The sequence below is a fragment of the Thermoascus crustaceus genome (genome assembly GCF_041956765.1).
Source record: "Thermoascus crustaceus strain CBS 181.67 unplaced genomic scaffold VTN00scaffold_14, whole genome shotgun sequence".
NCBI classification, from domain to species: Eukaryota; Fungi; Ascomycota; class Eurotiomycetes; order Eurotiales; family Thermoascaceae; genus Thermoascus; species Thermoascus crustaceus.
The window spans coordinates 224,056-234,773 of record NW_027192540.1 but is presented as its reverse complement, the minus strand read 5'-3'; the positions used below and the strand labels follow the sequence as shown (position 1 = coordinate 234,773).

Genomic DNA, 10,718 nt, shown 5'->3' with positions numbered 1-10,718 from the left:
TAATAATAATTGATTCTGACACTGGAGGAAGCTCGTGAGGTGTTCCGCTCGGGCGGGTGTTCCGGTCGGCAGGGAATTACGTTAGTAATAGTTATCTAAGAAGAGTAGAGAGCTTTTAAAAGCCTTTCTACTACTACTACTACTAATATATCTAATTAATTAATCTATGCTCCTCTGATGCCCTCTATTATAACTATAATAAATAACTTCTATACACAAGTAATGTGGAACACAAAACACAAAACAGGATATGCCTGCAGCTAGCTTGCTAGCTAGCTAGTTACATTCTTAGTGACTTAGAGGCACTGAAGAGACACATAGAACAAAAGTTGGAAGTGCAGCTCAGGCAGCTGTAGACAACCAGAGGCAATCTTGCAGGGGCCCACAGACAGAAATTCAGGAGTGGGACACACTCCCAGACCGAATATTACAGTAGGGATGTTAGCAGTCATGCTCAACATCTAAATTCATATCCAACAGCTCCGATATGACTCACCCCAGAATTGTACTCGGATCGGGATGATCTAGCGCCTCATTTCCGTAAAAGTTAAGTCCTCATCTCCCACAAAGACCGTTATTGGATCATGGATGGCTGACAAATTGAAGGTCTCTAGAAGAGGACCGGCGGTTCGATGCGCGGTGTTGGGAAGCATAAAGTATCGTTTGAGCCACACACTTCTTGGTTAAAGGTGGGGAGCTCGTTTTGTGCTCAAGATAACGCATCGCAGCGCCGTTAAAGTGTAGATAGACGACCTCTTCTATCCTGCCGATTGCGTGTGAAATTCCAAAGAAAGTCCTACGATTCCTTCGGGGCGCACACTCGAAACTCCATCGTCCCGAAGCTTGGATCCCAGCTGCTGAGGTTGGTGATAGAGGATGCTGTAAATGATCACACTCCGCCACCGGGGTCCAGGAATTCGTCGTCGGTAACAATCGCGCAGTTTACTGTCGAGTTGAAGCGGAGGGAATGGCTCTCGAACAGGCCTGTATTGGCGGTGTTGACAACATAGGATACGAACGAGCTATTCCCCAGCGACTGAAGATATTGAAGGCCCCCTGACGGCGCACGGTTTCTAACTTCTTCTGAAGGTAAGGAGAATAGTGATCTACACAGATTTAGCCCGGGCAGTCTGTCTAAAACAGTGGACTTTTACAGGAAACACACTGACTTGCTGCAATGTCTTGCAGTGCTGAAAACGTATAACGGAAATGATGTGATAGCTTGGACAAGACTACGTCCTCATCTCCTTGTTTTGCCTTTCTGTACCAGCTTCCTCGTCCGCGCTCTCCACGTGCGAAACCGCGCCTTTATGCAAGACGTGCTCGACATCGGCGCGTCGCTGCTCCTCGTTGACCATGCCAAACAGTACATCTATCTCTTCCAAGGTGCGTCCCTTCGTCTCTTTTATGAAGATGAGAACGAAGATGCCCATGGCAAGACAGAAGATGCCGAACATGAGGAAGGTACGCCAGCCTATGTGATTTACGGCAGAGGGAGTAACTTCTGTGATAACAAAGTTGAAGAGCCACTGCGTTGCAGCGCCGAGGCCGACGCCGTAGGACCGGAGGCGAGTTGGGAAGATCTGGATTATTGTCAAACAATGAATGATTCAGAGATGCAGAGATAGGGACAGACCTCGCCGAGATAAACCCATGGCGTTGGGCCCCAGGACGCAGAGTATCCAATTACATAGAGATAGATCATGCAGACCATAGCGATGGAAGCCTGCGAGACCTTGTCGCTCGTAGTATCGGGAGGGTGAGTTGCAAGGACGGCTCCGATGATGAACATCATGCTGGCCATCCAGGCGGCGCCACCGACGAGACTTCGCTTTCGTCCCCATTTATCGATACCGATCAATAAGAAGAGTCCGGTTGCGACGACTTTGACGGTTCCGTAGACTCCAGTGGCGAAAAGGGAGGAGTTCGTCTGACTGACACCAACTGTCTCAAAGATCTGGGGAGCGTAGTAGCCGATGCTGTTGGTGCCAGAGAATTGCTGCCAAAACATCAACAGGAAGGCTATAAGGAAACGGTAACGATTTCCCTTCTGTAGGCACTCCTTCCAAGAGGCACCCTCTGCGGCGGCCATTTCTTCCTCCAAGGAAACTCTGATTTCGGCCATCTCTTTCTCCACTTCTGGACTGTTGAGAGGTTCGTTTCGGATATAGGCCAGTGACTTCAAGGCCTCCTCCTGGCGACCCTGCTTCATGAGCCAGCGCGGTGACTCTTTCAGGAATAGGAGACCGATGAACAGGAGAGCTCCAGGGATGAGCTGGATGGCGACGGGTATACGCCATTGCTTCGTACTCGTGGGTATATGCAACGCGACTCCGTAGTCGAGCCAGTAGGCAAAGGTGCTTCCTATGACAAGGAACTCCTGGAACAGTCCTGCCACACGACCGCGCGTGGCCGGAGGACAATTTTCGCTGACGAAAACGGGTGTGATACTCGACATACCGCCGATTCCCAAACCAGCAACGACACGACCACCGTAGATCATGCCAATTCCATGATGCGCTCCTGTCTGTATAGCAGCCCCGAGCAGGAATACGACACTGAAAATCATGAGCGAGTAACGGCGGCCAATACGGTCGTTGAGGAACGCTGCGAAAATGGCGCCAAAGAAACAGCCCGCTGTAAGTAACGAAACGACATTGGATGAGACGTGGGCGTTTTCTGCGGAGGCAAAGCCAGACTTGTTGGTCGGAAGACCGAAGTCCTTCTTAAAGCTGTCCAGAGCCAGGACACTGCCCATAACACCCGTGTCATAGCCTGCGTTTCTTCCGTCAGCGTTCAGGAACAGGCAACTAGGGAAGCCGGTGAACTAACCGAATAGCAGAGACCCCAGGTAGGCGACGGAGGTGAGGATGTAAACGCGGTAATTCTTGAAAAACCCCATGGTGGCAGCGATGTCCGAAGGTGATCAACTCGTTTTCATCCTCTGCACGGGATAACAGCAAAAGGATGGCATGGTGGAGGTAAAAATGCATAGTACCCAGGGAGCTCTTTATGATATTTGATCAAAAAGTGATGTCGGCTACAGACCGGGCTCGAGCCATGCAGCTCGACAGCACCGCAGAAGCCATACCATCGCTGGTGGCATCGGGCGAATACGAGTCGGTAATGGCGCTTGTTCTCGCGGCCCCGTGGGGGAGGGGATATCTCCCACATTTTTCCGTCCAACGAAGGGCCCTGAAAGTCCGGACTGGGATACCCCGCCAATGTTTGTACCTTTGTCGAGTCTGCCTGCTGGGGCGGATTTTGTGTCGAATATTTGCACCACATATAAATCGCGTACTTTGTTTTCCAAGTTAGGAGGTAGGCTGGATCGCAGTGGTGACCTCCAGAAATAGATCTACAGGGAACAACTTGATGCGGGCGAGACGCACTCGGACGAACATACATAGCCACAGTGTTAAAAAGACGTATAATAATACCAACGGTTGCATTCCAAGACTGAGATTCATAAATAGGTATCTAGGCTCAGTCCACACATGTTCCTCTCAATGCCCTCTATGACATTTTCGATACTTGGCAGGATTTGACAACAATGAGGGGTTCTATGGGGGTGTAGACACCACATCGGGGACCGCATAGCGCGGATATTTTCCACAAGAGCCTGGAAACTATGGTAACCAAATGGAGGCACTGGATGTGGAAAAAGACCCCTCAACTTTGTCTGAACCATCAAGGATCCTAGACGTATTGACTGGCATTCGATGGTGCATTCCAGCTTGGTGTCTTGAAGACGTTGCATAATGTCATAAAGTGCCGAAATCACTTGGCCAATAGAATCCAGTCTGGTCTGATCAATTTCATCTAGAGACAGGGGAGATGAGAACTATGACTTAAAGAAGGATGGAGTCCTCTTGTTACGTACCTATGACACGTTTTGAAATTGGGAGTTCATGTTGCTCTATTCGACCCTTGCTTTGACGTTGAGCGACCCGTGTTACAGATCTGAAGATTTCATTTTTGCGAAAGACCCACGATATGCAAAGCCATTTAATCAGCTCGCTCGAGTACGTCGTAGGTACTTCGCCTTCCAACCGATCTATCCACATATCCGAGAATATCTCGACCGCTTCGTAGCACTCATAGTAGTCAACCAGAATGGCAATCTTGGTGAGCGATTCGACATCGAGTGACCGTGGAACTCTCCGGGTATGACCGTGGATAATATTCAACAAGGTCAATAAAGCTTCAGGATCGCAGTCAGTCACCGGCATCTCAATATAGCCTTCCGAGCGGAGTGTGTGTCCCTCAGACCAGCACTCCTTCAGCCTCCGTTCAAACTGAGCAGATGCAAGGGTTAGATGCCTGGACGAAACACGGAAGTAAATCTTTTGCGAAAGCGATTCTGAGATCGGTTCTTTGCCTTTACCTGGCACCGACGGACTAGTACCATCGTGTTGGCCATTGAGAGGGGCGTCCGGTTCCTCGTTAGGAGCATCACTTGGCGCCAATTCAAGCTCATCTTGATCCTTTGAAGTTGCGTATTCCCAGGTATCCAACTCTAACATGACATCTCCACGTGGATCCAATTCGTGGATTTGCGCCTCCATGCTTTGGCTTTTGGAAAACACCTAGACGCTCAAGCTAAATATTTGCTCGTCTCCAAAATTCGAATACAAGTGCGGTACGTCTTGTCTGGGTCGTAATAAAATCGGAGCACCTTCTGATATTATGGCAAAGTTTAAAGAGGCGGCTAGAAAGTATCCAGGCATATATAAATCGTGTGGCGGAAGTTGTGTCTACGTTTGTCGAATAAAGCTCTCTGAAGCCGTGAAAGGACCTTTATGTGGATATGACAGAACACCAGTGTCTTGTCAAATTCTTTATGAAACAAACATCTATGTAAAAGCCGTTATGTTTGCTAGGTCCTTGAGAGTCAATCAGGCCTATATGCAGCACACAGGATTAGTCAATGAGTTGGACAATTCCAAAGCTTTCGAAGGCGGACTTGCAGGTAATGGCTAAACTTTCTACTAAGTTCCCTTCTTTGTTTCGTTCAGTGTTCTAGTCATTCTGTCGGGAGCCAAATTCTCGGTTGTGTTCATGCTTTAATTTCTTCAGCTTGAAGCAACACAGAGACGGAAACACTCCATATGGAATAGGTGCCTACAAGGCAATAAAGCTCTGATTTTCTCTTGTTCCGCACTTCAGGTGGTGACGTGGTTGAATGTGATTTGCTATGCTGGGCCTAAGACTAGCTCATGCACATTGTCTTGACTGAAAAAGAGTCCTGCCCAATAACCAGCTTCAGCCTTGCGGGATGCCCTGCCGGTCAGCGCTTTGCTTCTGCTCTTATAGCTATGCAACTGCGCGACATTCTTAGACCGGATAGCTTCTTGGAGTCTAGCGACCAAAGAACATCCAGTATGTAGAGCCCTGGTTACACGTACAGGTAGCCACAGTGTCAACTTCAGCTACGGCCCTTGAGCTAACTTCTTGTCGTCATGATCCTTGCCTATAACTATGACCGTGAGTACCAGATGAGATCATCTGTTATCACACTGTGGTGCTCAATAGATCTAGTCTGTGGGCGAGTCTTCCATGTGGCGATGGCTTTCCCCACCCTCTCGTGCTTCCCCGCAACCAGCATCTCGGAGACCAAACCACCATATTATCAGACTGGGAACAAAACTAGTTGGATCCAACGTACAACTCCCTGTCCTGTTTCTTCAAAGCACATTGTTACTGGTAAGGTCAATCCGTTTGCAGCATTGTTTTGTAGAGATCTAGACGTCCCTGCGGAAATATATATGTATATCCCACGATTAATAATCTAACGATCCGTAACTATACTACAGGTCCTTACTTATTAGACATTGGCCATTGATACCACCGAGTTCTTCAAAACGTTAAATATTTAAGCGGGGAGGCAAGCCCTCTACTTGTAATAGATGCCGTCTTCCTGCAGTAACCTCTGTTCTATGTGACAAGATACAGAAAGGTACAGATACACAACACGAACGGGTATCTCGGCTGTCAGGATTTGATTATTTCCGCCAATCAGGGGTGGATTATCAGTAAGCGCCCTGTTCGTCCTACAGATATCGGGCCAGTCCCCGTGGGGAACCCACCCTGTCCTTGAAAGCTCGTGACAGCTTGGGCACGAATGCTGCTAGAGGCACAACCAGAGCACTCCTTACAAGGGCTTAGAATTATGTTGGAGTTGCCCTTGCAGCGGTTGGCGTTCAGACCCCTGGCTTCATCAAATTTCCAGGAGACCTCGGCGAGGCCTGGGGATGTAGAACCAGGAAAACAGAAATGGCTTCGAGATAAGAATTGCCGAGACTTCGCATACGAAGCGTCTCTTCCGGGCGCTGCGTACGACATGGAGAGTTCAATAGTGGTCGAGTGAGGTCTGCGCGACGAGTGCTTTAGATAGGAGCAGCGCAGCCCCCTTACGTCCAACGTGGTTGACAGCCGATGCCGAGAGACACACGTCGGAAACTTCCCTCCCGCCCTTTCTCCGAGCACATCCTGCTCTGCTCCGCTCTCGACGTCGCCGCTGAACTTGTCGCAGACCATGCATCGAGTGGAATATACGGAGGACGCGCTCACCGTCGACTTCCGGTGTTGATATCGTCGAGCAAAATACCTTGTGCCGGGTGCAGCACGATCGCACTTGGGATGCGCAGCCAGATCCCTTCCATTTCTCAACGGCCCCAGTTCCATCAGCTTTGCTGACGCTCCATGTGTCCACGTTGGCCTTGCAGTATTCGGACAGACAGAAATACTACGCATTAGAGCACTGTTGTTGTTGTGACGGCATGTCCCCTTTCACTGTTGTTACCTTCAATCGTCAATTCATCTACCAGAGCCTTTGTATCTCTGGTCACTGCTTCATCCATATCCTGAGCATCTGCTTTGAAGAACGACGGTATCAATTCCGAAGTCAAGAGGGTCATTTCTTGTCACAGTAGGCCCGTTTTCCCCGATGAAAAAAAGCATTCATTGGTTGATAAAAAAAGGTGTGCCAAGTGGATATCCGAAATGTCGATGCCAATTTCTACTGTGGAGGACCACTGGACCACAATTGCAATTGGCACTACCGCTTCTAACAGGACTCTCAAATTGTTGCTATGTTGAAGTCATCGCAGTTGCTACCTTGTGACAGCAAACAGGCTACCGCCATCACTCCCCTGGAACATTCCCATCTTCCAGGTCCATCCATGTCCGCAAGACTCAAATTCCTGGCAAGGCGCATACTTGGCGCTCCACATTTGAAGTCCGCCCGGACATCTTGGGAAGACCTTCCCATCTCGGTGTCTCTATAACTCTTGGCTTCACGATCAAGACGCCGCACGTTCTTCTGGTAAGCTTCGAAGCAAGGCCTTGCACCGGTGTTAGAGAGACGAGCATTGACCATTGTGTTTTAGTGATGTGGGCTTTATATTTCCCGGTATCCACACCGGGCCGTGTCCAATCGCGATCTCCACAAGTGTTTTAGAAGGCCCGAAGAACTTTCGTGTAGAGAGAGATGTTCCCATTCCAGGTACAGAGGGTCTGTTTAACATGCAGCTGTACTTCAGAATGCTTGAGAGATTCAAATCGGGAAATAGAGCGAATGCATTTCTCGTTATGCCCTGCAAGCCATCCCCACTACCCGACTCTCTTGAATATCCTGTCTGTGTGTGCAAGCTGCAGAGGAAATAAGATACCCGCGTCTCAGAAGATGGTCGTGATACTCTTGTTGGCTATCACTGGACTTGGAACGTCTTTTTCGATCTCCGGCTATTGGCGGCCCTATTCTCTGTTAAACTTTCCACAGAGTACTATACATAGCACCAGAGCAAGCCCATGGATGCCACTATTCTTGACAACAGCAAATAAACGCCAACACGATACGAGCTCAGGATATTTGGAATCGGTAGTTTGGTTAATTTGCGTGTGCCACAATGTCTGTTTTGTCTTCGCCTTAGCTGTTGACGAGGAATAGCATTCCGGGCAGCACCGGCTACCTAGGAAATTACTGGATGCACTTGGGAACGGACAGATCGTTATCCAACAGTGCCGACGAAGGCAGAGCGAGATGCTCGAAAGAATGATCTACCTTTGGCGGTGACACTGGTTGAAAATCCACAGGGATCCTGGCTGTGCAGTCTGTGCGACTGGGAAACGTCTACAAATTGAGAATTGATGTGATTGGATTCTCGTAATAACGGGTACTGCGTTTGGACTGGTTGTCGCAACTATCTGTCTAATAGCAGGGGCAAAGGCGGCCGGCGGAACTCGACCCGTGCTCCCTGGCCGGCATTGTCGATTCTCGGATAGTTCCTGGCCCTAACGTCTGGCAGGTAATGCTGAAAGGGGGCATGTGCTGAAGGCGAGGATACGGCCAGTGCTTTTATCCCTGTAGATAAGGAGCCAGCTAGTTCCATATTCGAGACCACCCTGAGTGATCCTTCCTCGAAGCAGAGGCTGTTATCCTCCTTAGCGCGCGGAACCCGGCCGATCTAGCGTCTAGAGTCGGGAGTTACCTTGGCAGACGCGTCGATCGCAGGCTCCAGACTGTTCGAAGCCGCGACGTTGGCGGTATCTCCGGGGAGAGACCCCCTAACTAAAACAGTGGGGCGTCTGATGGGCCGGCACACTATTAGACTATACCGCCGCGGTGATGGGCCAAGACATCGGGGGCTCAAAGAACCGACAGAGGGCGATCATGCTGGAGCTTTTTGGTGTGTCTCGATGTATGTCATGCGTGGTTAAGCAATGGTCGATGTCCTGGACTGCTGGCAGGCCCCGTTTCTCCGGCCGTTGACCATACGGACCAATGCTGCTTCGCCGTGATCAGAGCTTTGTCTCTCGTGCTGGGGGATAGGATGGGGATACCTGCTTGACTCTTAACCCGAGTTGAGCTCGTACTGCGTCCTGCTCCCGTCGTCGACGCTCGCTTGTGCAACGCCAAGGACGCTCTATGAAAGGGGAGGAGGACAAGAGATCACTGCATCGACTAGTGCCAGAGAGACATTAGCGCCTCTCCGCTGTCCCCGTACCTGCGTCTCCCTGGGTCCGCGGCGAATCAGAGTTGGGACGGTTCTGGGCCTGGAGAAGGCGTTGTTAGTACGGAGAAGGCCTCGGCCTCAACGTCCCCCCCTTTAGCTCCTGAGCGTTAGCCCCGGAGTGCTTCATACAAAGGATAAACATCCCCCATGCCCAGGGCCTGCTTTCCTTCTTTCTCTACACCAGACTTCTCACGCACATTCCTTGTCAGTCTCTCTTTGCTGATATAGCAGTCACTCCTTTTTTGCTGTTTATCAGCATCCACTCGTTTCTTTTGACGCTTTCGAAACTTTGAGGTTCATTCTTCCTCTTTGTTAACGCGTTTTCAACCTTGTTTGCGAGTTTCCTCTCTATTGCCACAATGAGAACCACTACTTCTTCTGTGATTGCCCTGGCTTTTGCCGGATCTTCCGCCGCATCTGTAAGTTGACCACATTTGGCGTTCGGATTTCCATGCGCCGATGCTGATATATCACCAAAGGGTCTGCTCGACGGTGTTGGCTCGCTTGTTTCTGTCCCCGCCAACCTCTGCACCGGTATCCTTGGTGAAGCCGAATGCCAGCAGAAGACTGCCAACTCCAACGGTCTGATTGACGTTCCCCTGAACTCCTGCATCGGTGCGCTTGGTGAAGCCCAGTGCAAGCAGCAGGCCAGCTCTGGCAATGGCTCGGGCGAATCTCTTGTTTCTATTCCCGCCAACCTCTGCCTTGGTGTCCTGGGTAAGGCCGAGTGTGACCAGAAGACTGCCGACTCCAACGGTCTGATCTCCGTCCCCTTGAACCTCTGCCTTGGTGTTCTGGGTGAGGCCCAGTGCAAGCAGCAGAACGGTGGCAATGGTGGTTCGGGCAGCGATTCTGGTTCTCTGATCTCTGTTCCTACCAACGTCTGCGCTGGAATCCTTGGTTCCGCTGAGTGCGACCAGAAGGCTAAAGACTCGAATGGGTCTGGTCTCTGTCCCCCTGAACTCCTGCATCGGTGCCCTGGGTGAAGCCAAGTGCAAGCAGCACATCTCTGGCGGCGGCGATTCCCTCATCTCTGTTCCGGCCAACGTCTGCGCCGGCATCCTGGGCAAGGCCGAGTGCGACCAGAAGACTCCCGACTCCAACGGCCTGGTCTCCGTGCCCTTGGACGCCTGCGTCGGCGTGCTGGGTGAGGCCAAGTGCAAGGAACAGGGTGGTGTCCACGGCCCTGCCATGAACCAGCCCGAGGGTGGTTCGACTTCTGCTCCCTCTTCTCCTTCTGGCTCTGAGCACGGCCCTGCTGGCGAGTCTACTGGTGCTCCTGCTGGCGCTCCCAGCGCTTCGATCTCCTCCCCTGCCTCTGGCTCTTATGCTACTCCTGCGCCGTACTCGTCTGGCGTTTCCAGCGCTCCCGCCGGCCCTGCTGTTACCTCTACTCCCTCTGGCGCGTCCCCTGTCCAGGGCAGCAACAACCCGTACGTGCAGACCTTCCACAAGACCATCACCGAGTGCCCTTGCACCAAGTCGACCCTGTCTCCTATGTCCAAGCCTACTCCTGCCAGCAAGGTCGCTGTTCCCTCTGGTGCTGCTAACCCGACGGGTGCCTACCACCCCCCTAGTCCCTCCTCGACCTTCATCCCGTTCACCGGTGCTGCGGACAACGTCAAGCTGTCTGCCATCACCGTCGCCCTCGGTGTCTTCTTCGCCGCCGCTTTCAACTTCTAAGTTATGTATTGGGATTTC

General features: G+C 51.1%; 4 protein-coding genes across 4 annotated transcripts; 2 read left to right on the top strand and 2 right to left on the bottom strand.

The window, feature by feature from the left end:
• Positions 1-1,232: 1,232 nt before the first annotated feature.
• VTN00DRAFT_3381 (uncharacterized protein) lies at positions 1,233-2,902 on the bottom strand (the record flags this gene model as incomplete). The annotated part of the gene is made up of 3 exons (XM_069429692.1): positions 1,233-1,583; positions 1,637-2,775; positions 2,833-2,902. 3 exons carry the CDS (start codon positions 2,900-2,902, stop codon positions 1,233-1,235), a joined length of 1,560 nt encoding a protein of 519 aa, XP_069282911.1.
• A 788-nt stretch (positions 2,903-3,690) lies between these two features.
• On the bottom strand, positions 3,691-4,568 carry VTN00DRAFT_3380 (uncharacterized protein; the record flags this gene model as incomplete). The annotated part of the gene is made up of 3 exons (XM_069429691.1): positions 3,691-3,699; positions 3,785-3,822; positions 3,884-4,568. The coding sequence occupies 3 exons, from the start codon at positions 4,566-4,568 to the stop codon at positions 3,691-3,693; spliced, it is 732 nt and encodes a 243-aa protein (XP_069282910.1).
• Positions 4,569-6,172: 1,604 nt separating this feature from the next.
• On the top strand, positions 6,173-7,394 carry VTN00DRAFT_3379 (uncharacterized protein; the record flags this gene model as incomplete). The annotated part of the gene is made up of 3 exons (XM_069429689.1): positions 6,173-6,366; positions 7,177-7,327; positions 7,392-7,394. 3 exons carry the CDS (start codon positions 6,173-6,175, stop codon positions 7,392-7,394), a joined length of 348 nt encoding a protein of 115 aa, XP_069282909.1.
• A 1,982-nt stretch (positions 7,395-9,376) lies between these two features.
• VTN00DRAFT_3378 (uncharacterized protein) lies at positions 9,377-10,700 on the top strand (the record flags this gene model as incomplete). The annotated part of the gene is made up of 3 exons (XM_069429688.1): positions 9,377-9,436; positions 9,497-9,898; positions 9,948-10,700. The coding sequence occupies 3 exons, from the start codon at positions 9,377-9,379 to the stop codon at positions 10,698-10,700; spliced, it is 1,215 nt and encodes a 404-aa protein (XP_069282908.1).
• Positions 10,701-10,718: the final 18 nt, after the last annotated feature.